Source organism: Stegostoma tigrinum, chromosome 17, assembly GCF_030684315.1.
Source record: "Stegostoma tigrinum isolate sSteTig4 chromosome 17, sSteTig4.hap1, whole genome shotgun sequence".
Classification (NCBI taxonomy): domain Eukaryota; kingdom Metazoa; phylum Chordata; class Chondrichthyes; order Orectolobiformes; family Stegostomatidae; genus Stegostoma; species Stegostoma tigrinum.
The window spans coordinates 45,193,881-45,221,645 of record NC_081370.1 but is presented as its reverse complement, the minus strand read 5'-3'; the positions used below and the strand labels follow the sequence as shown (position 1 = coordinate 45,221,645).

Sequence of the window (27,765 nt, the reverse complement as noted above, 5' to 3'; positions counted from 1 at the left end):
CTGTCCGTCTTCCCTGGACTGACCTATCCCCTCCCTACCTCCCCACCTACACTCTCTCCACCTATCTTCTTTACTCTCCATCTTCGGTCCGCCTCCCCCTCTCTCCCTATTTATTCCAGTTCCCTCTCCCCATCCCCCTCTCTGATGAAGGGTCTAGGCCCGAAACGTCAGCTTTTGTGCTCCTGAGATGCTGCTTGGCCTGCTGTGTTCATCCAGCCTCACATTTTATTATCTTGCAAATATTCAACATGGCCTTGAAACAAATCAATATTTTATTTGCCCTGAAGGCAGTACTTGATGCTGAAGTATACTTTTGTGGTTTATACAAGTTAATAATGCTCAAAATGAGTGGAAACTTCAATCATGTGACTTCCTTCCAAAGTCTCTGAACAGTCTTATCTTCATGTACATGTCTTTATACCAAAAATCAGATGTAACTTTGAAACTACAGCTCAATTTAATCTTGCCTCAATTATTACTTTTAAGGATCAACCAGACTAATTTTCTCCTTCTTCATCATTTTAAGAGCAATTCTAACACCTCGATCAGAATATGCCTGCAATCCATGTAGTACTCTTCTTTCATTCAATACAATTTTTGGTTTTGCTTCACTTCGGTATTTCTTGCAAATTGTTCTGACGAGTGCAAAGTGAGCAGCTTTGACAAAATGTATTTTTTTTCACCAATGTTTAAGGAAGTGAGTTTGCTCGCTGAGCTGGAAGCTTAGTTTTCAGACGTTTCGTCACCATTCTAGGTAACATCATCAGTGAGCCTCCAGAGAAGCGATAATGTTATGTCCCGCTTTCTGTTTATCTGTTTAGGTTTCCTTGGGTTGGTGATGTCATTTCTTGCATTGGTGATGTCATTTCCTGTTCTTTTTCTCAGAGGGTGGTAGATAGGCTCCAAATCAATGTGTTTGTTGATGGAGTTCCGGTTGGAATGCCATGCCTCTCGGAACTCTCATGCGTGTCACAAACTCAAACGAACAGACAAAATGGGCCCAGAAACCATAACCACTCTCCCCTACATCAAAGACATTTCCAAAATGACTGCCAGACTACTTAGACCTCTTGGCATCATGGTAGCCCACAAACCCTGATGTTACTGAGAATGGCGACTGATTGTCTGGGAACAAACCTTCCAGCTCAGTGAACCAGCTCACATCTGGAACAAAACAAAGACCCACTCTTTTGTGGACCGAGAGGAGGAGAGCGCTGTGTTGGAGGTGGAAGGAAGACGTTGGGTTGGCTGTGCACCCTTGCAACCGGTGGATCTTAATGCTGGCTTCAGCCTAACACTGGTTCAGGGGAGCAGCTGTGGCTGTGGCAAGTGCTCGTGCCCCAGAGCAGGGGGTCCGGAACACCATCCGTGTTTCCATGAAGAAGGTGGATGAAGGTGCACCTGTGGACCGCACCTTCTTCATGAAGAGGGTCCTGTTGGACTGTTGTGGGTTCGCTGCTGTGGACATTTACTGCCTGCAGAATTTCCCTGGAGGAGGTTTTTACGATGTAACCTTCAGGAGTGCCAAGCTTTGCGAGCACTTCCTGGAGGTTTTCAAGGAGAAAAGAGGTGAGGGCCACCTCTCTGTATTGACTGCTGTCCCGCTGTTCGTGATGCCAGCACAGAGGAGCCATACGGTGACTGTACACACGTACAACCGCATGTGCCAGCAGTTGATGTCCTGACCTTCCTTGGAAGGTACGTGAAGGTGGAAGGGGACCTAACTGACATCATGGACCCCTTTGGCATCTGGACCAGTAAGAGGCAGGTCAAGCTGACGCTGAGGATGGGCACGGACAGGAACATTGTACACCAACCGTCCAGCTTCGCGATCGGCGGGAGCAAGGGCTACCTGACCTACGCAGGGCAACCTCAAGTCTGCCATGCCTGTGGTAGGTCAGGTCACGTGGCAGCCGACTGCAAAGCCACCATCTGCAGGAGCTGCAGGGAGGAGGGACACCTTGCAAAGGATTGTCCACAAGAAAAAAGCTGCAACCTTTGCGGGGAAGCAGGCCAGCTCTATAGGGCATGCCCGTGGCGGGGGACCACCTACGCCCAGGTCGCCGGCAGGGGCAATGTGGGGCCAGTCCCCCCAGAGGAGAGGAAGGCACCAGGGTCCTGCAAGGACCCCACTAATGTGCAGGAGGACCAGGTCGTGCAGGAGGGCCCAGCCCCGCAGGATGGGCCCGAGGCCAGCAAAGCGCTCCTGCAGGCTAAGCTCCCCCCGACAACCTGGAGTCGATGCAGGCGGCGACAGGCGACCCAGGGGAGTAGACGACGGTCCGGAAAGCGAGGAGGAAGGTGCGTCGGCGGGCCCAGGAACCACAACCATCAGGCGGGAAGAGGCAGCTACAGGGGGGCTATAAGAGCTCCTCCGACGAGGGAGATTCGGAGAGGGCCTGCCCGAAGCAGAAGCTAAAGATTTCAAGGGAGAAGGAAAGCAGCACCATGCTTCCAGGTGACGGGAGGCGTCCTGAGGCTCCCTCCGACACCCAGTCACGTGCCGCTGGGGCCCTGGAGGGCCCCCCGGAACTTCCAGGCGGGAAGGAGGAAACAGCGCATCCCCAGCCTGACCCAGAGCCGGACTCTCCTGCCTCGGTACCCCCAACGGGGGGATGCCACCGGGAAGGCAGCACGGACGGTTTCCTGAGCCCGGAGAGCGTCCAGCAGTTAGCCTGGGCAATGGGCATGAAGGGACACACGGGAGGGGCTGGACCTTGGACTTGGGGAGGGTACTGCGGTCACTGCCCACAATGGGGGTACGAGTTGCGAGAATTAACGTGCACAGCGTCAAGTCCACCGCAAGATGTGTGTCCATGTTGGCCGACCTGACCACCGTCAAGGCAGACCTCCTGTTTCTGCAGGAGTGCGGGATACCGCACCTCAGCAGGTACGGGAGATGGTCCGGCGCCTGGACCTGTGGGCCTTCAATCTGGTTGGGGGGGGGGTCAAGACTGTCGCTCCTCGGGCCTGGCTATTCTGCTGCAGGGGCGCAACTTCACCATCTCTCAAGTTCAGGAGGTGGTGGTGGTGAGGGGGTGGTGAGGGGGTGGGGGGGCTCCTTGTGGCTGATGTCACCTACAGGAACGCTCCCGAGGCTGATCAACGTGTACGCCCCAGGGGTACGGAGTGAGTGGTTGGCCGTCCTGCAGCGGCTTCCACCCCTGCTGGCTACGTCCAGGCCGGTCATCCTAGGCGGACACTTCAGCTGCATCATCGAAGCAGACGGAAGATCCGGCGTGGGGACAGCGGGTGGGGGGAGTCAACTGGACGTCACGTCCAGATTCCTGATGGGCACGGTGAAGGACGCCAAGCTGCTCGACGTCTTCAGCACCCCTGCAGACGGAGCGCAGCGGAGGTACACCTGGTCGCGGCCAGACGGATCTATTCGCTCAAGGATAGACTTCCTGTTTGTGTCACGGGCGTTCTTGGTCAGGTCCACCGGCGTCGAGGCGGTGTTCTTCTCTGACCACTGCCTCCTGCCGGCCGACTGTCACTTACAGGACAACCAGCCGGCTGGCACTGGGACGTGGAAGCTCAACATGACTCTGTTGACCCCAGAGAACGTGGAGGAGCTTCAGAGGGAGTACGCCGGTTGGAGAACCGTGAAACCCCGCTTTGAGTCTCCGGGCGACTGGTGGGAGACCGTGAAGGAGAACATCAAGAGGCTGTGTGTCCTCAAGGGTGTTCGGAAGGCGAGAGAGGCAGGGAAAGCTGTCGCAACTCCAGAAAAGTGTGCAGAACCTGCTCCTTCTGCAGTTGAATGGGGGGGGCGATGTCACGGAGGACCTCCGCGAGGTGAGGGACCAGCAAGCCTCGCTCTTCGCCGTGGAGGCCTCCTGGATAATCTTCTGGTCCAGGGTCTGCTCCGTGGAGCAGGACCAGACGTGCTCGCGTTTCTTCTTTCAGAAGGAGCACAAAGAGAGCTCTGTGCTTAGCCGGCTGAAGGAGGACGACGGCTCGGTGACGTCGTCACGGCCCGACATTTTGAGGATCAGCAGATCCTTCTATGCCGGACTGTACGACACGAAGCCCACTGACAGCACGGCCTCCAAGTCGTTCCTGTCGTCTATCACGGAGGTCTTAGACGACAGCACGAGGGAGTGGCTGGACCGGCTGATATCCCTGGACGAGCTGACCAGAGCCCTCAAGTCCTTGCAGAGGAATAAGACTCCCGGGAGTGACGGCTTACCGGTCGAGCTGTATTCCGCTCTGTGGGACCTGGTCGGCCAGGACCTACTGGAGGTGTACAACAGTGCGCTTCAGGCAGGGGAAATGTACAAGTCCATGAGTAAGGGCATCATCACCCTCATTTACAAGAGGAAGGGGGAGAGGGAAGAAATTAAGAATTGGCATCCCATTTCACTATTGAACGTGGACTACAAAATCCTGGCCAAGGTCATAGCCAACCGGGTCAGGCCTGTCCTGGAGTCGGTGATTCACGATGACCAAACCTGTGCTGTGCCGGGCAGGAAGATCGCTGAGAGCCTCACGCTCATCAGGGATACGATCGCCTACGTGCAGGACAGGCGGGTGGACACCTGCATCGGCAGCCTGGACCAGGAGAAGGCCTTCGACAGGGTCTCTCATGCTTACGTGAGGGACGTCATCTCCAAATTGGGGTTCGGGGAGGGCATCCGCAATTGGATCCGGCTGCTCTACACCAACATTGTTAGTGCAGTCTCGATCAACGGGTGAGAATCGGACAGTTTTCCCATCAGATCTGGAGTCAGGCAGGGCTGCCCACTCTCTCCTGCCTTGATCGTGTGCTGTGTGGAGCCCTTCGCCGCATCCATCAAGAAGGACGTGAGCCTGAAGGGCGTGACTATCCCAGGCAACGGAGGCCTTCAGGTCAAGACCTCCCTGTACATGGACGATGTCGCCGTCTTCTGCAACAATCGTCGGTCGGTGAGTAGGCTGTTGGACATCTGTGGCCAGTTTGAACTGGCCTCGGGTGCCAAAGTCAATAGGGGTAAGAGCGAGGTCATGTTCTTCGGGAACTGGGACGACTGCTCCTTCATCCCTTTCACCGTCAGGACAGACTACCTGAAGGTGCTGGGTGTTTGGTTCGGTGGACCTGGGGCGCGCACTGAGACTTGGGAGAAGCGTATCACCAAACTGAAGCAGAAGCTGGGCAGGTGGATGTTCCGGTCCCCCTCCATCGCGGGTAAGAACCTGGTTGTCAGGTGCGAGGGGCTTTCAGTACTGTTGTATGTGGCGCAGGCCTGACCTATTCCCTGGACCTGTGCCGCTGCGGTCACCCGGGTCATCTTCCACTTCATTTGGGGGTCGAGGATGGACTGGATCCGCAGGGGCACCATGTACAAAGAACTGGAAAATGGGGGAAAGGGCGTACCGAACGCCACCCTCGCCCTGACGGCTACCTTTGTGTGTGGCTGCATCAAGCTGTGCATAGATCCTCAGTACGCAAACACCAAGTGTCACTACTTACTGAGGTTCTACCTGTCCCTGGTGTTGCGAAGAATGGGCCTGGCCTCGTTGCCGTGGAACGCTCCGAGTAGTTGGACCGTCCTGTACCACCTGTCCTTCATGGAGAAATTTTTGAAAGGAAACACCTTTGACCACAAGGCTGTCAGGCAGTGGTCAGCACGTAGTATCCTCGAGACCCTTCGGGAAAAGGAGAGGGTAGATCCCGTCGCGTGGTTCCCCACGCAGACTGCCAAAGTCGTTTTGCAGAATGCCTCATTGCCAGAACTTTCAAACAAGCACAAGGACATTGCTTGGCTGGCGGTGAGAGGGGCTCTGCCAGTGAGATCCTTTATGCATGCCTGGAATCTCTGCACCACCGCACGCTGCCCTCGAGGCGGCTGCAGGGGGGACGAGACTGTCGATTACCTCCTTCTGGAGTGTGCCTATGCGCAGGAGGTCTGGAGGGGGATGCGGTAGTATTTGTCGAGGTTCGTTCCGAGCAGCTCCGTGACGCGGGATTCCGTGCTCTATGGGTTGTTTCCCGGGACGCACACCGAGACCAACATCAACTGCGCGTGGAGGACCATCAATGCAGTGAAAGACGCTCTTCGGTCTGCCCGCAACTTGCTGGTCTGCCAACTGAAAGAACTGACCTCGACCGAGTGTTGCAGACTGGCGCACTCCAAGGTCCAGGACTACGTACTGAGGGACGCGCTAAAGCTTGGGGCAGCCGCCGCCAAGGCGCGGTGGGGAAGACCACCGTATGAAACCCCTCGTCCAGAATGGGGAGAAAAGGGCCCTATCTGGTAACTGGGCCCAGCTGGCGCCTTCCCCAACTGGTCAGGGGGCCAACGGGGACTGTGCGGGGTGACGACTGCCGGGGTATTTTCTTTGCTTTGTTCTTTTCTTCTTTGATTTTTTTCCTTTAGTTGGTGTATGTACCCCCTGGGTAACCCAGAGCAGCTTGCGTGACTGGGTAAGTGTATAAATATATGTTTTTTATTTTTTGTCCATGTTGTGAATAAAGTATATTTTTTCAAATAAAAAAGTGACGAAACGTCTGAAAACTAACCTTCCAGCTCAGCGAGCAAACTCACATCCAGAAACTCAACCTGAGCTACAAATCTTCTCAATACTCGCTACCAATGTTTAAGTCTGATATGATGATATACAAGGTTAAAACACCAGCCTAAGATTCATTCAGGATGTGGAAGCTTTGAAAAGGGTGCACAGGAGATTTACTAGGATGTTGCCTGGTATGGAGGGAAGGTCTTACGAGGAAAGGCTGAGGGACTTGAGGCTGTTTTCGTTCGAGAGAAGAAGGTTGAGAGGTGACTTAATTGAAACATATAAAATAATCATAGGGTGAGATAGGGTGGATAGGGAGAGCCTTTTTCCTAGGATAGTGACGGCGAGCACGAGGAGGCATAGCTTTAAATTGAGGGGTGAAAGATATAGGACAGATGTTGGAGGTAGTTTCTTTACTCAGAGAGTCGTAAGAGAATGGAATGCTTTGTCTGTAACAGTCGTAGATTTGGCAACTTTAAGTACATTTAAGTCATCATTGGACAAGCATATGGACGTACATGGAATAGTGTAGGTTAGATGGGCTTTAGACTGGTATGACAGGTTGGCACAACATAGAGGGCCAAAGGCCCTGTACTGTGCTGTAATGTTCTGTGTTGTTCATTCTGCTCTCCATTAAATGTATAGCGATACTCAATCAAAAAATGACCACTGTTGTGGAGAAGCAACTCCAATGTGGTCATGAAATAATCTTATCTCATTGCAAATGAGCAGATCCAGTATTTGTTTTTCTGGTTGGCTTGAGAACATGCTGCTTTAGAAAACTCAACTCAAAAACAAAACCACCATGCCATCACAATTCAAACAAACAAAATCTATATGTTGATTAAAAATCACCATCGATTTTCGCTGCACACTTTCCAAGTTCTAATCTTTTCTTCCTGAATACAACATTGCAGTTGCTGTTCAGAAACCACAACATTGATCTTCCCAACCCAGTGATAATTTTCTTACATCTCAGACAGTAATCCAGAAATTACAATCTTTATTGCTTTCCAACTAATTGCTCACACACACTCAGCAAATCTATCTTTCTCTTAGCGTTAGCTTTGGAAAGGGTGCAGAGGAGATTTACTAGGATGTTGCCTCGTATAGAGGGACGGTCTTACGAGGAAAGACTGAGGGACTTGAGGCTGTTTTCATTAGAGAGAAGAAGGTTGAGAGGTGACTTAATTGAGACATATAAAATTGGGAACCTACCTACAGCATAGATCAAAACTAGATCCATTGCCCCTCACTCCAAATTTGTTTTATAGCTTTGAGAAGTCCTAAGACATTACCTCTGGGAGACAGGCTCTTTGCTGCAGAATAAAAAAAAAGTCTGAATCCTCCACTCCCCGCCAAACATACTGGCCTGAACCACTGCAACAGGCCTTTTCACTCACCCTATTTTAATGACACCTAGCAGCACAATAATGTGTTCAGCTTACTCAACTGCCCCTGACTCCTTGAAGTCACCTACAAGTTCCTCATAATCATGCTACACTGTGTATCCACAAATCTGACCCATACATAGTTGCACCCTCTTCCTTCAAGGAGCAAATATCAAATATTTAACCCAAGATTGTGACAGAGTCAACATCAAGGAACTAAATTCACAGCTAACTTTTTCTTCTTGGTACACCATGGCATCCAAAGCTTGGACTGCAGCTCTCAAACCATGAATCCAATTTCTTCATAATGCATAAGCTTGCATTAGCCTTAATAATGCTTGCTGTGTATCACACTGCTATCTGTTGATGTTTACATCCTAAAAAACATAGAAAACTTTCAACATTGCTTTTAAGCACTTTGTTGATATAAATCACAACAGAATGTTGTTTACCTGTATAAAGTTGAAAGTTCCCTGCATTTGTGCCATAAGGTCTTGTACCCTCTGCCTTCTCACCAAAGGGTCTGAGGGAGGAACAGTGTTCAGTGCATGGTTTTCAGTTACTGTAGGTGGCTGTACCTGTTGCTGTTGTGGCTGCTGTTGCAGTGAATTTACAACCTACATAACAGAAGGTGCATAACAAAGAATTTATGCCATTCTACTTTCATCTGTAGCAACTAATCCCAGAACGAAAAACACGAACAAAAATTTTACAAGGTCCTAGAAAAAAAACCTGACTTATTATTCGAAGTCAAAATGAGAATCTATATTTTTCAACATATTTCTTCGGTGATCATTTGCAAGATGTAGCCACTTTAATATTTTAGCACAAGTTTTGCATACTTCAAACCCTAGATGCAGCATATGTGAATTATGCATGAGTATCCAGCTAACTTTACAGCAAAGATTTCCCAGATGTCAAATTAGCAGTCATTCCAAATAGTCTCAAGCACAGTCCTGGTACAGCAGTTACTGAAAAGATGCATAGATCTACAAATTCAAACACAGTTTGTGCTATCAACTGGTCTCAGCAGCTATTGTACAATCTTCCATTTAAATATACCTGTGTTACGGAAGGCCTAAAAATCCACATATGCTATTTCAGACTGCTATTCAGTCATAACAAAGACGAAACTCAAGAAAAAATGTTCCACCGATGATAAAGCATTCAACTGAAAAACAACCAGCCACTCACCATCCACTTGCACGTTTTTATGAAGTCATACAGCACAGAAACCAACCCTTCAGTCCAACGCACCCTTGCCGAACAGGTATCCTGAACCGAACTTGTCGCATTTGCCTATGTTTGGCCCATATCCCTCTAAACCTTTCCTATTCAAGTACGTACCCAAATGTTCTAACTGTAGCCTCTACCACTTCCTCTATCAGTTCATTTCACACACTGAACAACCCTCTGAGAAGAAGTTGCTCCTCAGGGTAATTTTAAATCCGCACCCACAACCACCCACCCCCCACCAACCAATTCACATTAAATCTATACCTATATAGGTAGCTATTTCTTTCCTACACAGTATCGATCCTTCTTCCATTTTACATTCTTGCCTTTGTCCTGATGGAGGGCAAAACGAAAACCTTCAACAGCATGCAATTTTTTTGAAAAGAAAAGTAAATACTAACTTAAAGCCTTTTCAAAACTCCATAAACACACCTGAACAAAAAGTTATTATGAAATCTGCAGTCAAACTGTGAATCCAACATAAACTGCACTTCACCCATGTTACACAATAAAAAAAACTTGCAAATTGCTGCAGTTAGATTCAGCCTTGTAAAAGAAATCGAATGGATTAGAACCCCAATTTCTCATTTTTTTCTCCAAAGCAGCCTATCATTTAAATGCAAAATTAGTTACCTCAACAGTTTCCGTGTTCCATTCATCAGCTTGCTCTTTCTGACTACTGTTGAACTGCGTTTCTGCAATAAACTGCCTATTCACGAACTGGAAAACAAATTGAATTGTTTAAAAAAGACATGAGGGACAATACTTCCTAGCACCACATTATTTAGCATAAACAGAAAAATTTTACACCCAAGGAAAACAAAACACAAGTTCATTATACGATAAATTTGCTTTTTGCCTGGGGTCTTAAGGTTATCAAAAGGAGAAAATCTTACTTCTAAATTTAATTTGTTCAAGGACAAAATAGGAGCTTCCTTCTTCTAACATGAAGAACTCTATGCAACAATTCTTAGGCATTCATGTTAAAGGTCCACATTCAGTTTAACTTTGTTTCAGTGAATCAGCACTTTTTAAAAACACTTTAACATTCTTTTTTAAACACATCCATTGTCGTTTGTTTCAATGAGGAATTACATGTCACAAATGTGATCTAAACTAAAACTAGTGCCAAATCAGAAGAAAAATCAAAACTAGAAATTTTGTATGTGGAGGCACTCCTGTCTTGAAATGGCTGTATTAGCAGACTAATTTTTTGTGGCTCGCACACGCAAACACCGAGACATTCTGTACCAAAGTCGACAGTTGCTCTTCACTTAGACAGTAATTATCACTCACCTCTCTTGCTTCAACATCAGTTTGCTCCACATATTCTTCAACAGTTTCAGGTTCTGCAAATGAATCATTAAAATAATGCATATTTTAAAGTTTAGAAAAAGTCACACTGAAAAAGAACAAAATCACTGAAGTGCACACAATGAATCAATGCAACCTAAAACTGCATGTTACAAAAGCAGAGTTTATACTATTGTCTTGTTTTTGGATCTCGTAAAAGGAAAAAACAGTGGAATGAACCAGGTTCATAACCTGCAACAAATTCTGTCAATGAAAGGTGGGAGACTTGTGGCAATGGGGACTAAGTTCTGAGGCTCACTGTAACGTGCATGGTGGTCACCACTGTCAATACTGGAACTTGCTTCCATATTGACTATGGGTAGATTGTTAGTCTCCAAGATTCACATGGAGGTATGAATGCTGTCACGTCTCATAATCAGTTGACGTTTAAACTGTAGATTTAATTGCACGGTAGATTGCAATTAGTCTTCTAGAGAGTAGTTAAGCAACGTTTCTAACTGAATGCAAGGTCCATCTGATTCTGATTAACATGGAGAGGGGCTTTTGAGAGGGGAACAGACTCACAGCATACTGAATTACCTAAAATATCACCGATACCCACTGAAGTCAGCAAGAATGTGGCAGACTGCGAGACCTGCACTCGGAGCAGAAACAACTTCTAATGCCATGGTTCACCATCCAGCTCATACTCAGAATGAAGAGACCAAGTTCATGGGAATTTCAATCAGGCTCTGAGATTATCCCTAGCTTCAGCTAAAGAGGAGGAATCTCATGTGTAAACCTCATAGTCAAAGTCAGGTTGGCGTTGAGAAAATTATCCAGCTAGGAATGAGAAACTGATGCAGGTTACATCAAGTCAAGAATAGTTTTAGAATGGTTCTGGAAAAATTAAGTATTCACTTAAAGGGTAAAGGTTTGTATAACTGTGCTATGGAAATTTTAGACATTTAAAAGGGAAATTTTTCTGTGGTTGAGTGAAAGTTAGCAAGAAATGCTGCACCGTCAATGTTACTTTTGGATTGTTTGATACGGTAAAAGTCAAGGTTACAAAGCGCAGAAAACAAAGCCTCGGTGTACGGGCTAACATGTTAGCACAGACAGAAGATTGTCTGACTGGTAGAAAGCAGACAGTATGCACAAAAGGGTCGCCAGATTGGCAGATGTGAGGAATGGAGTCCTGCAGGGGTCTATGCAGGGGTGTCAACTTTTCCAGTTTATATCAATCACTTTAATCAGAGGAATAACGTGTGGGAGCTAAATTGTGTAGATAACAAAGGTGGAGAGTATGTTGTAAATAAAACTGAAGAGTTTGTACACATATTAAGGCAGTGGGCCAAAATCTGGGAGATGAACGATAATGTGGGAAGTTAAGTTCCTCACTTCAACGAGAATAATAGAAAGTTGACTGCTATTTCAAATGGGACAGAACTGAAATTCTGAGGTGTAGAAGCAGGATTCTAATGCTCGGGTCATAAAAGGTTAGCATGCAGGTACAAAACTCAATCAAGACAGTTGACAAGACATTATACTTTATCAAATGAAGACGTGAACATAAAACAATAGAACAAAACCACAAGAACTGCAGGTGCCAGAAACCTAAAAGAAAACCATAAGTAACTGAACAACTCAGCAGATCTGGCAGCACCTGGGAGAAAAGTCAGAGTTAATGTTTCAGGTCCAATGACCATTCTTCAGAACTGACGACAGCGAGGAGATGGATGGTTTTTATACAGAAGATAGCGAAAATGCATGTATGCGCATATGGGTACGCATGTGTGTGCGCATCTCTGTGTTGGTGCTGGTGGTTGGGCACAATAGGTGAAGATGGAGTCCAAAAGGGAAAGAAAAACATTGACAGGCAAAGGAGGTTAAAGCCAAGTCTGGGGGAAACAAACAACTGTTGATTGACTGGCAAAGCATACTGTGTGGTAGCAGTCCACGTAATGACAGGGACTGGTGTGTTGGGGTGAGGGAAAGCATGGGGAAAGAACAAAATTGTTGAATTCAATATATTAAGTCCAGAAGGCTGCAAGGGTTTTCGAGCAGAAGATGAAGTGCTGTTCTTCCAGCTTGCATTGAGCTTCACTGAAGGGCTGCAGCAAGCCTGAGGCAGAGACGTTGGCTGGAGAACATGGTGATGTGAAGTGGCAAGCAACTGAAAGCTCAGGGTCTTTTTTGTGGACAGACAAAGGTGTTCTGCAAAGCCGCCACTCAGTTGTGCTTGGTTTCCCCAACAGTGAGAAGACTAGATTGAGTCAAGTGCAGGTATTAAGCATAGTTCATCCAGAAGTGGTGTTTTGGGAGCACAAAAAGCTAAGATGCTGCTTGGCCTGCTGTGTTCATCCAGCTCCATACTTTGCTTTCTCGGATTCTCCAGCATCTACAGTTCTCATTTCCACTGGATTTTACAAGAGAAGGATAACCCGACTGCAGTGTAAAAGATTCCAAGTGGTCCTGGATCTACAGATGTAGAAAAGAAGTGTTCCCTTATGCATCAGACTAGTGGGATATTGTTCTAAAACTGGCGACTGCCCTTTTCAGGTAGAGGTGAGGAAAATTATTTCACTCAGCTTACTACACGAAGTTGGAAATCTCTGTTGCAGAAGGTAATGGAGGCAGGTCATTCAAGATCCGGTAGGCAGATTAGGATTGATTCCCATGCCCAACAAGAAACTAAGTTTATTGGAAGGTGGATGGGAACGTGCTATTTGAAATGCAAACAGATTAACAATGATCTTATGGAACAAGGAAAGTCGAAAGAGGGTCTGAATGGACTATTTCTGCTCTAATTTTGTATGCTCATATGCTCTCAGATTAAAATCTTTTCATTTGATCCCTTCCATCAATTAGTGCAGGTGCAGCATTGTTATGACCTATTGGCTGTGATGATTTAAATAGGGGTGGGGAGGGAGACAACGAAGTGTAGCGTCATCCAGGATTTGAATCCATAGCCTGAAGTAAGTACTTATATTAAAATAACTGCACAAGACTAAATGATTCATAACAATAGATTAAATAAGTTTTTGAAGGAAGAAAATCAGCCAGCCGTGGCACTAGGTTAGTGAGCGACTTTGGAACATATTTTGTGCTACTTTGCAACGCAAAGTGTAGTGTAACATTCAAACTCGCACATTAAAACTTAGTACCCTATTTAATAAGAAATGATCATACTTGTTTTATACCTGGTTCTGGAGGCTGTTCTTCAACTGGTACAGGGGATGGTTCTTCTTCTTCACAAACACCATTCTGATGATTATGAATGCTGTCAAAGTAGCCACTCTGCAGGAGTTTACTGACAATTGCCTTCAAGCTCTTGTCTGAAAAATACAGAAATTGCCTCAGTTTTTCACCTTTCCGCAACAAATCCCATCCTGACACAATTTACCCAGCACACCTTTGGGTAATAGACTTCATCCCAGCACAACTAGTCAGTCTGTATTAATATATGCTGTGAAAGCTAATAACTATCAGCTCAAATAATAACCTGCTGTGGTCTTTTACATTGAAGTGACAGTCTCAGTTTCAAAGAAAAAAGCCTGAGCTACACCTCTCTCCATGAGGGAAAAGGTTCCAACAATTCAAAATTAAAGCTTAATTCCGGAAATGTCAGCCAAGCACTCCATTGGAAAAATGCGTTGGACAGAGCAAGATACACACATCGAAGTGTTACTTTAAAGCTTAACTATGCACATTACAGGGTCAGAGCTCCAGCAATTGGTATCAACCCATTATGTGGAACAGTTTATTCCAGACAGTAATACACGGTCATTGGCTAGAGTTAGAGAAATGAAATCAACTGATAGAAGTGTGACTTGAATGCAGTGAGTACTGTGCAAGAAAAACTTAGGAAGACATACAATATCCAAGTTAAAATCGGAGTACTGCAGATGCAAGAGAACTGAAATAAAAATGCAAATTGCTGAAGAAATTCAGCTGGATCCAGCAGCATCAATGGAAAAAGAAAAAAGTTAACATTGAGTCAACATGACTCTTTGAAACCAAGGTTAAGTTTCACACTGTTGGTTAGATAAAACACTTTCATTTGAATTCTCGAAGTTTGTAGTAATTGTAATGGAGTCAGCCAGGTTGATCTCCGAAACAAGTTCCCTGTAATTGGGTCCAATCGGCAAACCCTAACTGAGAGGCTCTGGCACTCAAGAATTGGCTCTGAAGGAGCTAGACGAGTGCCAAGGACCTTCCCAAATAAAAGTGACTTGGTGATGGGATACCGGCCTCTGTGGAATTATTTCAGTGACCACAAGAGTAAAGCACGTTCCTGAAGAAACTTACTCGCAACAGTTGTCTCTGAGTTGAGGTAAGCATTTCTATCATCATGCCATCACTGGGAAGCTTGATTCGACCCTGCCAAACACTGGGCCCAGTATCTGGAGAGAATGCATTTTTCTCCTCCCAGAGAAAAGTGATGCTGGGACAAATGAAAAGCAATGAGCAATACTTCTGACAGCTTGTGGACCCCACAGCATTTTGGGTTATTTGGAACCTAACTTTCCCTGAGGCACCAGATATTGAAACCTTTCCACAGCAATACTATGACTGCAGATGACCTCGCATTCTGAGACGCAACCAGTTTTACTTGGCAATTTGAGAACCGGGGAAACCAGGGGCACCTAGTGCGAGGGGCCAGGAAGTAATTCACAATCCTGCAAGGCCAACCAACTGCCACTTGCTTTCGGGCAAAAGTAGAGGCAGAAATCAAAGGGATGGAAGCAAAGGAATCAAATAAGTTCATTTTGTGAATGGTAGCACCAGTTATAGCAGGGGACAATGCAGTGCCAACCATAAATTCAGACCATATTCAACAATGGACTTTGGACGGAAATATCCAGTTCTGGCAAAAAAAAACTTGAACAGCTGGTGGTGATGGGGGAAACCAAAGGGGTGTCACAGCCAGAACTGAATCCTTTTTGGACCCAGAGACAGCAGATCACAACAGAGGACAGCGTAGTGTTATGGGGAGCAACAGTGATTGTCCTAAGCAAAGGTCAGTATCAGATACTGGCTGATATCTTCCAAGGTCATCCAAGGGTCTACAAAATGAAGACATTGGCAAGAGTTATGTCTGTTGGCCAGGATTGGATGCAGGCATAGTGGCATGGGTTAAGTGAGTGCCCAAAGTGCCAACATGGACAAGAATTACTGAGAGCAGCTGCCCCACATTCATGGGAATGGCCAGATAAACCCTGGGTTCCGCTACAGGTTGACTATGCAGCTCCTTTCATGGGTTTAATGTACTTAGTCACTGTGGACACCCACTCAAAGTGGTTGGACATGCATACAGTTCATTTGTCAAACACAAGGCACCAGTGCTGATGGCAGACTCTGCCAAGCAAGACAGAGAGCTTACGACATCAGCGAAGTTTGGCACAGCAATCACAGAAATGGCCCTGCATGCATAAAAGGCTTTAGTCAACACAAGGGTAGGACCAGTGACATCTAAAGTTCAGGTCGGAGCAACAGTCCTGAACAAGCACGTGGATCATACGAGAGTGCAGTGCGGGAGAAAAATGTGCCCTGGTCCTTGGAACAGTCAGAAACATGGGTTCACCGTCTCCATCAAGCATTGAAGAGACCTCTGAATCTGAGATGAACACAGCGGATCTCACCCTATCAATGCCTTTGCTGCCAGGAGGAGAGTGTGAATTATTCCCAAGATGCTCCAGGGGTAGTGGCAAGCTCCTGTGCGTTACACGCTGCCTCTGACTCAGAGAGGATCGGATATAGTGACTGTAATGAGCTCATCCAACTGGATCTCAGAATGAATTCCCTGACTGCAGCTGTTCATCTGGTCCAATCAAGGAGCCCTGGCTAACAGACAAAAAGAAAAATGCCACACTTCCTGTTCACGCAGAGCTGGCTCCGAGGGAGCTGGACCAATGTCAAGGACTCTCCACATGCAAATAAAGGGTGACGTAGTCATGGGATACTGGCAAGAGATGACTTCGAGAAGGTGTTCCAAACCTATGAATAATTTCAAAAGGGTAAAGAGAGATATTCTGTTTCCACTTGTTGGTATGTCAGCAGGTAGTGGTCACAATTTCAACAGTGCAAGCAAGAGAGCTCAGAGATGGAAAATACCTTCTTATCCACCCTCAGTCTTATCCAGTTCTATCAAGTCCTATTTAAACCTTTGTTGCAAACAACAATAGAAAACAACCCAGCCAATCCAATATCTTCATATTTCAAATGTTCCAGACCAACCAGCATTGGATAAATCTCTCTACACCAACTATGGTGCAATCACATCCTTCCTATACTGTGATGACCAGCACTGGGCATAATACTCTGGTTGCAAATTAAATTGCACTTTATCCCTTTCCAAAACAACCTCCTTGCTCTTCCAGTCTATGCTTCAGCTAATAAAGACAAGTATCCTACGTGCCTTTTCAACCACAAACTACCTTCCCTGCTACTTTGAGGATTCTGGGATTTACTACACAAAGGTCTTCTTGATCTTCAAGGCTTTCGAGGTACGACCGTTTGCGTTGTAATCTCTAGCCTTGTTAGCCTCCCCAAATGCATTACCTCTCATTTTTCTCATCTGAATTCCATTTGCACATGAGTATCACTGACATCCTTCTGTAATTTAGCATCCTAACAATTCCCATGCCACCTACACATATTTGATCATACCCCTAAATTTAAGTTCAGAATTGTTTATCTGCATCACAATGAGGGCCCCAGCCATATGAAACTCAATCAGAAACAGACAAAACCATTTCTCCACCATGACCCTCTGCTTCCTGTCTTCTAGCCAATTTTGGATCCAATGTGCTACTTTGCCTTGATTCCATTATCTCAGTCTGTTGTATCAAAAGCCTTGCTAAAATCCATGTAGACGACATCAAATGTGTTATCCTCACCATCACACCTGGTCATCTTAAAATTTGATCAAATCTTTCAAACACAGCAAATCCATGACAATTATCCCAGATTCATCCTGGTCTTTCCGAGTGCAAATATATTTAGCCCCTCAGTTCTTTCTAATAACTTCCCACCAGCAAGGTGAAGAAGAAAGGTCTGTAATTTCCTCATCTATCCCTTCAACACACTCTTTCAATAAATGGGAGAACCTTTAGCAGTCCTCTAGTCCTTTGGCATCTGAAGTGCTGTCAAAGATGATTTCAAAATTACTGTCATGGCCCCTTCTATCTCCTCTTTTCCCTCCCTCCAAAACCTGAAATACATCTCATCCAGGCTCACAAACATACCCACTTAAGATTGCTAAAGCGTCTAGTACTTCTCCTCTGTTAATTTCTAATATTTTGCCATCCTCCAAACTGATGTCCACACGTGTTGTCCCTGTCCATTATGAACATCAACGCAAAGTATTCATGGAGGACAGCATCCAAATCTTGCATGTTTACACACAAACCAGCTCTACAATCCCTGATGGGCCCTCCTATTCCCCTCATTATTCTGTTGGTCTTTGTGTTTTAAAAACCCCACTGTATTTCCTTTATTCTACCCACTGATGCTTTCACATGTTGTCTCTTTGCTTTCCAAAATTATTTTCTAAGATAACCTCTGCACATCTTTTCCTCCTCTAATGACATTGCTGTATTGAGTTCTCATTACGTGTCACAAATTTTTCTCTTCTGTTCATGCTTAATCCTTATGTCCCTTGATGTCTAGGGTTCTCCTATCTTGGTACCACTTCTTTGTCTTTACAGGAACATAATTGTCCCAGTACTCTTGCTGTTTCCTGCTTGATTGCCTCCTACTGCTCTGACAGAATTTTATGTCCAAAGAACTGCTTCCCCAGTCCACTTGAGCCAGATTACATCTTATCTTAGTAAAATTAGCCTTTGACCAGTTTCAAACTTCCTTTTTTGAAAACCTGGTCCATCCTTATTCATTTCCAGATCAGAACTTGGATTTACATAACGATCTCCAAGATGCTCCCCAGGCTGACACACCTTCCCCTATCCAGGCTCGGAACTGCAACCCGACCTTGGTGGGTTATATGCTAAGGATGAAATCTAAAGATTTCATTCCCTCTCTACCTTGCACCCTGAAAATATTATCCAAATTTATACTTGAGCAGTTGAAATCCTGTACTATTACTGCAATGTTCATGCACTATTTGGGGCCCATTAAACACCCAATGGTGTTTGTTTCTTTCATATATTTAGCCTCATTTAAAGGTCCTTCTAAGACATCATCCCCCTCTACTGTAATTGATTCCTGCTCCACACTGTGACACACCCTCCTCTGTGGTCTTTTCTATATCATCTGAAAACCTATAATGAGGAACATGGAGCTGTCCATCCTGCCCATCTTTCAGCCATGTCACAGCTACTGCTTTGGTATATCGTTCCACCCACTTATTTACAGGTGTCCTTAGCTCATCTATTGTATTCAGGAGGTTCCTTGCATTAAAATAGCCTTACTAAACTCACTCCTTTCTTAGCGAGCCTTGGCTCCCTCCGCTACCAAGACTTGTGTTTTAACTTCAAATTTCATTTAAGCACCGCCCTCCCCGAACTACCTTGTGGGGGGCCCATCTCTTTGCCATCTAGTTTAAATGCACCTCAGAAGAATTTATCAGACCTCATGCGAGGACAGTGGTCTTATTCCTATTGAAATCTCCAGCCGCATATTCAGCTGCTCTATGCTTCTACGTCTATACTCACTACTGTGCAGCAGTATATTTGGAGATTACTAATGAAGTCCTGCTTTCAACTTCCTACCAACATCCATATAGTCTGCTTGCAGGGTCTTATTTCTGTTTCTTATTGTGTCATTGGTCCCAACATAAACATGCATGTCTTTGGCTGAGGTCAAGAGGGGGAATTCTCCATTAGCTGGAGTAATATCTGACACAAAGGAAGATAGCTGTGGCTGTTAAAGTCATCTCAGCTCCGAGACATCTCCATAGGAGTTGCTCATGGTAGCATCCTCGGCACAACCATCTCCAACTACTTCAATGACCTTCCCTCAGCTATAAGATAGGGATGACTGCACAAAGTTTAGCACCAATCACAGGTTCTGAAACAGTGAAACATTCCAGGTCCAAAAACGTGAAGATCTGGTTGCTGTTTTAGCTGATTCAGTTGAGCGTCAAATAACATTCTTGCCGTCCATGACAGGCAATAACCCTCTCCAACCATTTCAATTGTCACTCAATAGCATCACCATCGCTAAATCTCACACAATGAACATCCTGTAGATTACCAGTGACCAGAAACTGAACTGGATGAGCCATCTAAGTACTGTAGCTACCGCAGAAGTCAAAGGCTAGGAAATACACCTTCTGACTCTTTGGTGCCTATCCACCATCTACAATGCAGCTCCAAAATAAGAAGCTTGACATCATCCATGACAAAGCCAACCTACCATCATCACAATGGTGGCAAGAATATACCTCAGAAACAAGGTGCACTGCAGCAACTCACTGCTCCGACCTCCACCACCGAGGAGAACAAAGGCAGCAGTTACACAGAAACAAACATCATCCTGATTTGCTGGAATGGTACTGTTCCTTCACGGTTCTCTGGGGCAGAAAGGTCTATGTAGCATGACAGTGGCTCAAGATGGCAATTAATTACCAACTTGAGTGTAATTCAGGACAGGCAGCAAACTCTGGCCGAGCAAGAAATACCCCACATCCATGAATGAATAAACAATTCCAAACCTTGGGATTCTAATTCTTTAACGCAAAATTTGCACATGAGTAAACCGAAAAAAAAAAGTAAACTGACAGCATGATCACATACAATTGCAGATGGTCACACAAAGTGCTGCAATGGACACAGAGGCAGCATATGAAGTGCAACAATGAGAAACGCGGTAATTCTTTTTGATAGTGAGAACATAAACAGACAACACAAAATAAACAGCACATCTCTAAATGGATGGGGAACAGAGGGACACAAGTAAATACATGTATAAGTCTCTGACGGTAGGGCAGGCTGAGAAAGCAGTTAATAAAGCATACAGTGTAGTTAGTGGAATGTCCCTTCTTTATAAAATAACAACTCTTTTGGGTCACTGAAAACACCAGCCAAATGAATGACACGCTGGGAAGACAACCAAGATAGTAAGTGAGGAAACTTGCAGATTTCAGTGTCAAATTGGATCAGACCAAATAGATATGCAAGCCATTACCTTGAATGGCGATACTGAAGATGTGTTGATGCAACAACACTGCAGCGTTTCAACGAGGAGGGAAATTACAATATCCAACATTGTGTAACACGTTTTCCAGGACATAAACTCATTCATATGGAGTAACTGAATTGTGTTAATTCCATTGCTGCATCAAACTGCTGAAACTACACAGCGGCATTCTGGATGTCAGTTACCATGCCAACAGTGGATAACAGTAAGTCTTTGTACTTGGGGATGACTCTGAAAACGATATATGGATCAAAAGGGCTGACACTCCAGAGACAACATCAGCACAAGAAGCAGGAACATTGGGAGAGAGAAGAACAGCCTCTCCCTCAATTCGGCCAGTTATAACTGGGGTAGTATAAATTTCTTTACCATCTAGCAGCCCCAAAGTAGATTTTAAACCAATGAGAGAACATGGTAATTTAAGAACTATAAGGTTATTCCAGAAATGAGAGGGAAAGACAGGTTTATATACAGATAGATATATTCTGAGTTTCAACAATAATAAAACAGGTTTCATGATAAACCATGCCTCATTTGTGTAAAACAAGTCACAGTAACTAAGTAAATCAAGAACACATGAAGATGATGCTTACAGCCACTCAAGAGCAAGGAAGCTACATTAAACGAGTGCAAGATGCTCGCTTAGTCTCAAGTGGAAAGCTGCGTCCAGTTCTGGGATCTGCGTTTTAGGAATGGTGTTGCTGTGACAAGCAAATAGACAGCTCACCTCTGTATTTGTAACACAGTGGAATAAGACTCACAAAAGTGACCCCAGTGGTCTGAGTGACCAATCCCTGACTTCATGAATAATCAAGTCTAGACACCAGGTTTACAACTTGAACAAAAGACTTCACAATTTATCAGCAATACAGTAACTTTAAGCACAGCAAAAAATTAAACAAAATAATTGAAATCGCATCTACAATTTAAGCCCAATAACTGTCGTTTTTACCCTATTCACAAAAGGCAAACAGGCCAACAAACACAATTAACTAAAATGTTTTATTTCTTAAGAAGGGTCTCGACCTGAAGCATCAGCTTTCCTGCTCCTCTGATACTGCTTGGCCTGCTGTGTTCATCCAGCTCTAAACCTTGTTAACTTAAAAATAAATTTCTTTTTTTATAAAGTGAGATTACATCAGCATACATGTTGTTCCACAGATATACATGATTACTTAGAACACAGAACACAGAGCAAATACAGCGCAGTACAAGTCTTTCTGCCCATAACTGATTTTGTGCAAACATTAAACATCATCACCTTTTCAATTCATTATGATAGTGTTACAGTCACACTTAAAGCTTAGTTACCGTGCTCTGAACTTCCAATAGCTGATTATGAGGGGTTAGCCAGTGAGATGCAAATCTTCATGCTCTAACATAAACAGCCAAACTCCTCACAGGAAAAGTCCAAAACCAGTTCAAACCCTGGTATTCTCTCTGGTGAACCATGATGGTCCCTTCCACATATTAGCACCAATTCCGAGATACTGATCTTACTCATACCCAAACAGCTACTTGCTGGTTAAGCATGTTGCTTTCTGCTGGAGTCGAAAGTCTATGGAATCCTTTGATCAAGGGCCAACCTGCAATTAGATGTCAGGCCTGGCCTCACAAACAACAGCTTGTTTGTTCCTTTTCGTAAAAGGTACAAGCTGTTGCACATAATTCAAAGGCCACATTCAGCTCTTGGTTCGCAACTCGGAAACAAAATTGACAGAAGTGTTAAATATAAAATAATGAAAAATCAGCAAAGGTTCTAACAGTCTGGAGGAATTGGCAAAAATGCATAAAAAATTCACCAGAATGGTTCCATTGATGAGGAACTTCAGTTACCAAGAAGTAAGAAATGGGAACGATCTTCCCTGGAGAGGAGAAGGTGGACGAGAGAGTTGATCAAAGTATTCAAAGTCATGAGATGTCCAGAAACAGCAGACAGGGAGAAAATTTTCTCGCTGCAGAATGATCAAGAATTACGTGACACAAGTAACTTGTAAAAGCAGCAGTGAGATGAGCAAAAACATTTTCCTCCCTGAAATGAGTGACTGAAGTCTCGAATGCAATGTTTCAATATGAGAAGGAGGTAGGTTCAAATCAAGATATTCAAAAGGGACTGGATTACTATCTGGAAAAGAATGTGCAAGCTAATGAGAAGACAGCAGGAAAATAGCTAGAAGGCTTGGAGAATCAGTGGAGAAGCAATAAACCAATTAGTTTCCTTCTACACTGTAACAATTCTGATGCTTCATCGGAGGCTGCATTGAGGATGTTACCGAGCACGGTAACGAAACATCTGCAAAACAAAACAGCTCGGCAAGCCAATCAACCTCAACATTTAGAATTAGTTTTACAGAGGCAGTGACATAGCTGCAAAACTGAAATTAGCCAGATCAAGACTTTCTCAAATTACAAAAAGAAAATTAGCGAGACAATCATATCAATTCCTTGTAACAAAACTTAATCTTCTGACCAAGCTTTACTTTGCAATCCTGAAAAAAAAACAAGTTTTGATTCAGCTACTCACAAGTTGTGGCCCCAACTTTTTTATCTTTCCCTTCCAGCAGGTCCCATAAGTGCACTGATGCTTGTTCAAATTGTTCACACAACCTAAAAAACAGAAAACAGTGTTAGCACAAGCCTGTAAAGTGAGCATTTCATGACATGATTATCCCTACGTTACATCTTTACCCCATGACATTAAGCCTGGAGAGATGCAGAAGATAAAGAGGCAGACCTAAAGAATACAAGAACAAAATTAGGTACTTCCAATTGCACGTACCTTCCACAGTTCAGAATATGCTAAGGCATTTCGTAGTTCATGAACCTTTATCAAACTGCTTCGACCGAATCAATCAAATTCCAAAAGAAGACTTATGATCTACTCCAAGTGCCATTCGGTCCTTTCATATGAACAAAGCCATTAGTTGAGGGCTCAGGTCATATGAACAAAGCCATTAGTTGAGGGCTCAGGTTAACAATGCAGCCGAAAGACATGTCAATTAACAAAAGTCTTCAACAAGACTATACCTCCCAAGCAACGCCAAAAAAAGGTTCATCGGTTTCAAGTAGCTGATCACTTGAATATAAACCATGAAGTAGTTCACAGAACAAAGACAAAAGCTAAAATGCTGCAAGTTAAATAAAACCTGCATAGTGCCAGCAGATCAGGCAACATTGAGTGAGGGGACATTTGGAACAATGACCTTTCAAACTTGTATCAGTTCTGACATAATGTGATGAGCTTTAGCAAAGAGTTGGACGAATGAGGTGGTATAAGTGAAGGTCTATGTCAAGTGGGCGACAAGAAAAATTGTAACAAAGAGTTGGCAGCGAACAGCTCAAGTGGTCGGAAAGCAAAACTTGCGATCAGAAGAGGTGGGAAGGGCAGAACAACAGGCAGGTGCCACCTGTAAGCAAAAGTAAGACTGAAACAAAAACCAATTAAACAAGGGCAGAGATTGCAGATTTAAGTTGTCAAATTGGACGTCAAGAGCAAAGGCTGTCACACGCCTAAGCACAAGCTCAGTGTTGTTCCTTGAACTTGCATTCAGTTTGAAATACTCAGGGTTCTGTAATAACGTGAATGTTGCATTCCAGTGTGACATGGTATTATACAAAATTGCAAAATTTAAATGGGGCCTAAGGAAAAAATGGGGCTAGAGACACAAAGAACACATGTTTATATTTTTCAATATTATTCCTCACTTGTGTAGGTTCACTTTTATACCTGCAGTTATAATGACAGTTTATCACACAGGTGATGCTGCAAAGAAGCAATACAAATCTGGCCTTGCATGTGCAATGAAGTGATAGCTGGGCTTCAAAATAAAGTTCTGCCACTGGAAATACCAGCAATGGTCAGTACTGCATGGTAGTGCAAGCATCATCCAAAAAGAGGTGAACAGTGCAAAATTGTGAGAGATAGGATTCACAGCCAACAACCATCATGAAACTCCTCCAACATCGACACGTCAACAACTTCTGGTAAAATTCCCTCATTCAGTTAAATGCTGAGCTGACCTGACGTTTTATCGGTATAGACTTCGAGAAAGATTTTCAGATAAGTTAAGCAAAGGAATCTAACCTTTCTTTCCTACAGAGCCCATCTGCGTTGAAGTTAATTGTAAGAATAAAATGCATTGTAAACCAGAGTAACATTGTATTCAAAATAGTGCTGGAAAAGAGCAGGTTTTACCTGGAACAACTTTTGGTATAAATGATTTACATGAGTAAGTTCAAAAATTCTATATATTAAATATGTAACAAAATCTAGGCAGAAAAGTGCATGTTTTAACAACACTATTTTAAACTGTAGTTCATTTTTTACTAATACCATCAATATAGCACTGAGTCCATTCTTCTATTTAACCGAGCTGCAATTTTAAAATAATGCTGAATTGCATTACAGTCAACACGTTTGTGTATTAGAAACAGCGATCCCCTATTCATCAATCACGTTACAACCAAATTGCATTAGAGGAGAAGCCCCTACTGTACTTCAGGGTACTGAAGACAGACAGACATCAGCACCACAGCAAATGAGATTAAAATGACAGGCAGTTGGAAACCTGGAGTCAGCTTGTGGACTGAATTGAGATGATCACATTAAACTGGTTTTTCACCTGGAAGCACCTAGGACCTTAGAGAGTTTGGAAGCAAGAGGTTAAAAAAAGCATCTTTTGCACTAGCATGCTAAGGTGACAGGAAGAGATGTGAGCAAGGAGAAATGAACTGTGTTGTCAAGAGGAGAATGGTCCCTTGGAGACCCCAAAGGTAGCAAATGGGTGAGTGTGAGCCATTGCAACTATTCAACAGGCGAGAGGTTCTTGCTGCTTCCAATGACAACAGCAAGGATTGTGCAAGAGTAGGGTACTATTCAAGTGTAGCATAAAAAAAGAACACAGTTTTATTGCTGCGAAGTATGGGTAGATTGTTGAATACTGTTCTTTGCAGGTAGTGTTCACTATCTGGTTCTGGGCTTAAGGAAAGCAAGTTGAATGGAAAAAGGATCCAGTCATTGTACCTGTGACATGAGTGAGAATAAGAGAGGTTCCAGTGAAGAGGTAAACAGCTCAGAGCTAAATGAGAAAGCCAAACAGCTAAATTCATAATCTCTGGATTAATACCAGAGTCAGAAAATCAGTGATACTTAGACCAAACCACTCATACATGTTCAACATTCAGCAAAATACTCAACTTATTCATTCACCAGATGAGGGCATCGCTGGCTAGGCAGCATTTATTAATTGCGCAGAGAGCAGTTCAGAGTCAACCACATTGCTGTGGATCTGGAGTCACAAGTAGGACAGATCAAGCAAGGATGGCAGTTTCCTTCCCTAAAGGGCATGAGTGAACCAGATGGGTTTTCCTAACAATCAGCAATGAATTCATGGTCATCATTAGATTCTTAATTCCAGATACTTACACAATTCAAATTCTACCATCTGTTGTGGTGGGATTTGAACCCAGATCACCAGAACATTATCTGGGTATCTGGATTAACAGTTCAGCGATAATACCACTAGGCCATTGCCTCCCACTCGTTTGATATCAACATATTCTGGCTGCAATGCTAAACATAATTCCAAGTGGATTACGTTATAATGTAACTATGATGCAAATGCCAATAAGGTAGCTTTTCTCAGCTAAATTTTAATTATCAATATACAAATGTTATCTTAAATTAACTGACGAATGCTTTAGCTGCAGATTAGATACAACCTTAAAATGGCACTGAAGTTAGCGAACAGCTTAATTTCCTATTTATAGTCTCATACTTGTTCAAGAGCTAGGTTAACCAAATTTGTAAGACACTTAACCGTAATCGTTCCAACTCCTCCTTCCCCACTCCAAGCTATCTCAAAGAGTTAAAGTCAATTCAGGATTGTCCAAAATGAATCTGCAGCATGAGTTTATAAATTAATTTGCCTGACACCATCCCTTTGTTGTTACTGTGCACCGGAAAAAGTGAAGAATTTTAATGCGAGTGATGAAACAGACCAAAATATATTAAAAAACTGTAATTATGTTGGTTGCTCACAATGCCATATTATATTATTAAAATAGCAGATTTTTTTTAATCTCATATGTTCCAGCCACTATGCTTATGCTTTTTTTTGTTGAACTGTTTGTCTGTAAACACCACCTCTCATAAAGTAACGGGCAGGGCGCAAAGAAGTACACAGGTAGGATATGATCGGGAAAAGAACTTGATTCTAATCTGCATAGTATATTAGATCAATTTTTTTTCAAGAATCTGGAGTACAGAAAACTTGTGGGTAGCTAATTCAGAATTTTGGGAATTGCCTAACCCACTGTGGTGCAATGTGTCACAGTTGCCAACTCACGAGCAAAGATTTCAAAGCAAGTTTTTGTACAGATTAGATAAAGCCTCCTATCACAGATACATGCTCTTCATAAAATTTTTTCTTCAGCTGTTGTAGCAGCATTCAGACAAGGAAAAGCTGAAGGGACATCTTTATCAATGTAATAAAACTGATATAACATGGCATGGTGGCAGTATGCACACTACTCAATGACCCCCTCACTTGTCTTAACCGGTCATTATTTGGTCACTGCACGACTTGCCTTAGGCATTTTTTTGAACCAAACTGTAATATTTCATCAAGAAGTTAGCGCTAAAATCAGACACAAATCTCATTACTTCAACCCGCAACGTATCTTGCTAGATACAACAGGAATTAGTGCTCATCCACAATGGCAACTCATACCATCTTCAACTTTAAACTTGACTTTGCTTGCTATTAAACAGGCCGTACTTTCTCCTGATGTTTTACAACTCAACATTCCAATGCTGCTAATGGCACTGTCTTTTTCGTCAGTGCCATTATCCTGATAATGAATATATATCATGAAAGGCTACAAAAGGTAAACATAAAATTGACTCAGATTTACAAGACACAGCCAGGAAGGGGATTGATGGCTTACTGTTTAGGGACTCTCAATCACCTCCTAGCCCCAGATCTCTCTGCCCCACAGCTTCCTGATCATATTATTCACCTCCTTTCTCTCAAACTGACAGAGCCGGGAATGACAGGATTATATTATGAACAAGGGTTGAACATGCTGGCCCTTCACCCACTGAGTTAAAAAAAAGCTGAAGTAATGTGACTGAAACAAGCAAGATCTTGAGGGGATTTTCCAAGGTGGATACAATGAAGATCTT

General features: G+C 44.0%; 1 protein-coding gene across 4 annotated transcripts in view; it reads right to left on the bottom strand.

Moving 5' to 3' along the window:
- The window catches only part of caprin1b (cell cycle associated protein 1b), a 129,387-nt gene that overhangs the window by 55,325 nt on the left and 46,297 nt on the right, over positions 1-27,765 (bottom strand). For all 4 annotated transcript variants that reach the window (XM_059652135.1, XM_048545233.2, XM_048545234.2 and 1 more), the window contains 5 exons: positions 23,104-23,186; positions 13,622-13,756; positions 10,422-10,474; positions 9,759-9,845; positions 8,342-8,506 (listed from right to left, as the gene is read on the bottom strand). In XM_059652135.1, the coding sequence (XP_059508118.1) occupies positions 8,342-8,506; positions 9,759-9,845; positions 10,422-10,474; positions 13,622-13,756; positions 23,104-23,186 (523 nt within the window). The remainder of the gene's footprint in view (positions 1-8,341; positions 8,507-9,758; positions 9,846-10,421; positions 10,475-13,621; positions 13,757-23,103; positions 23,187-27,765) is intronic.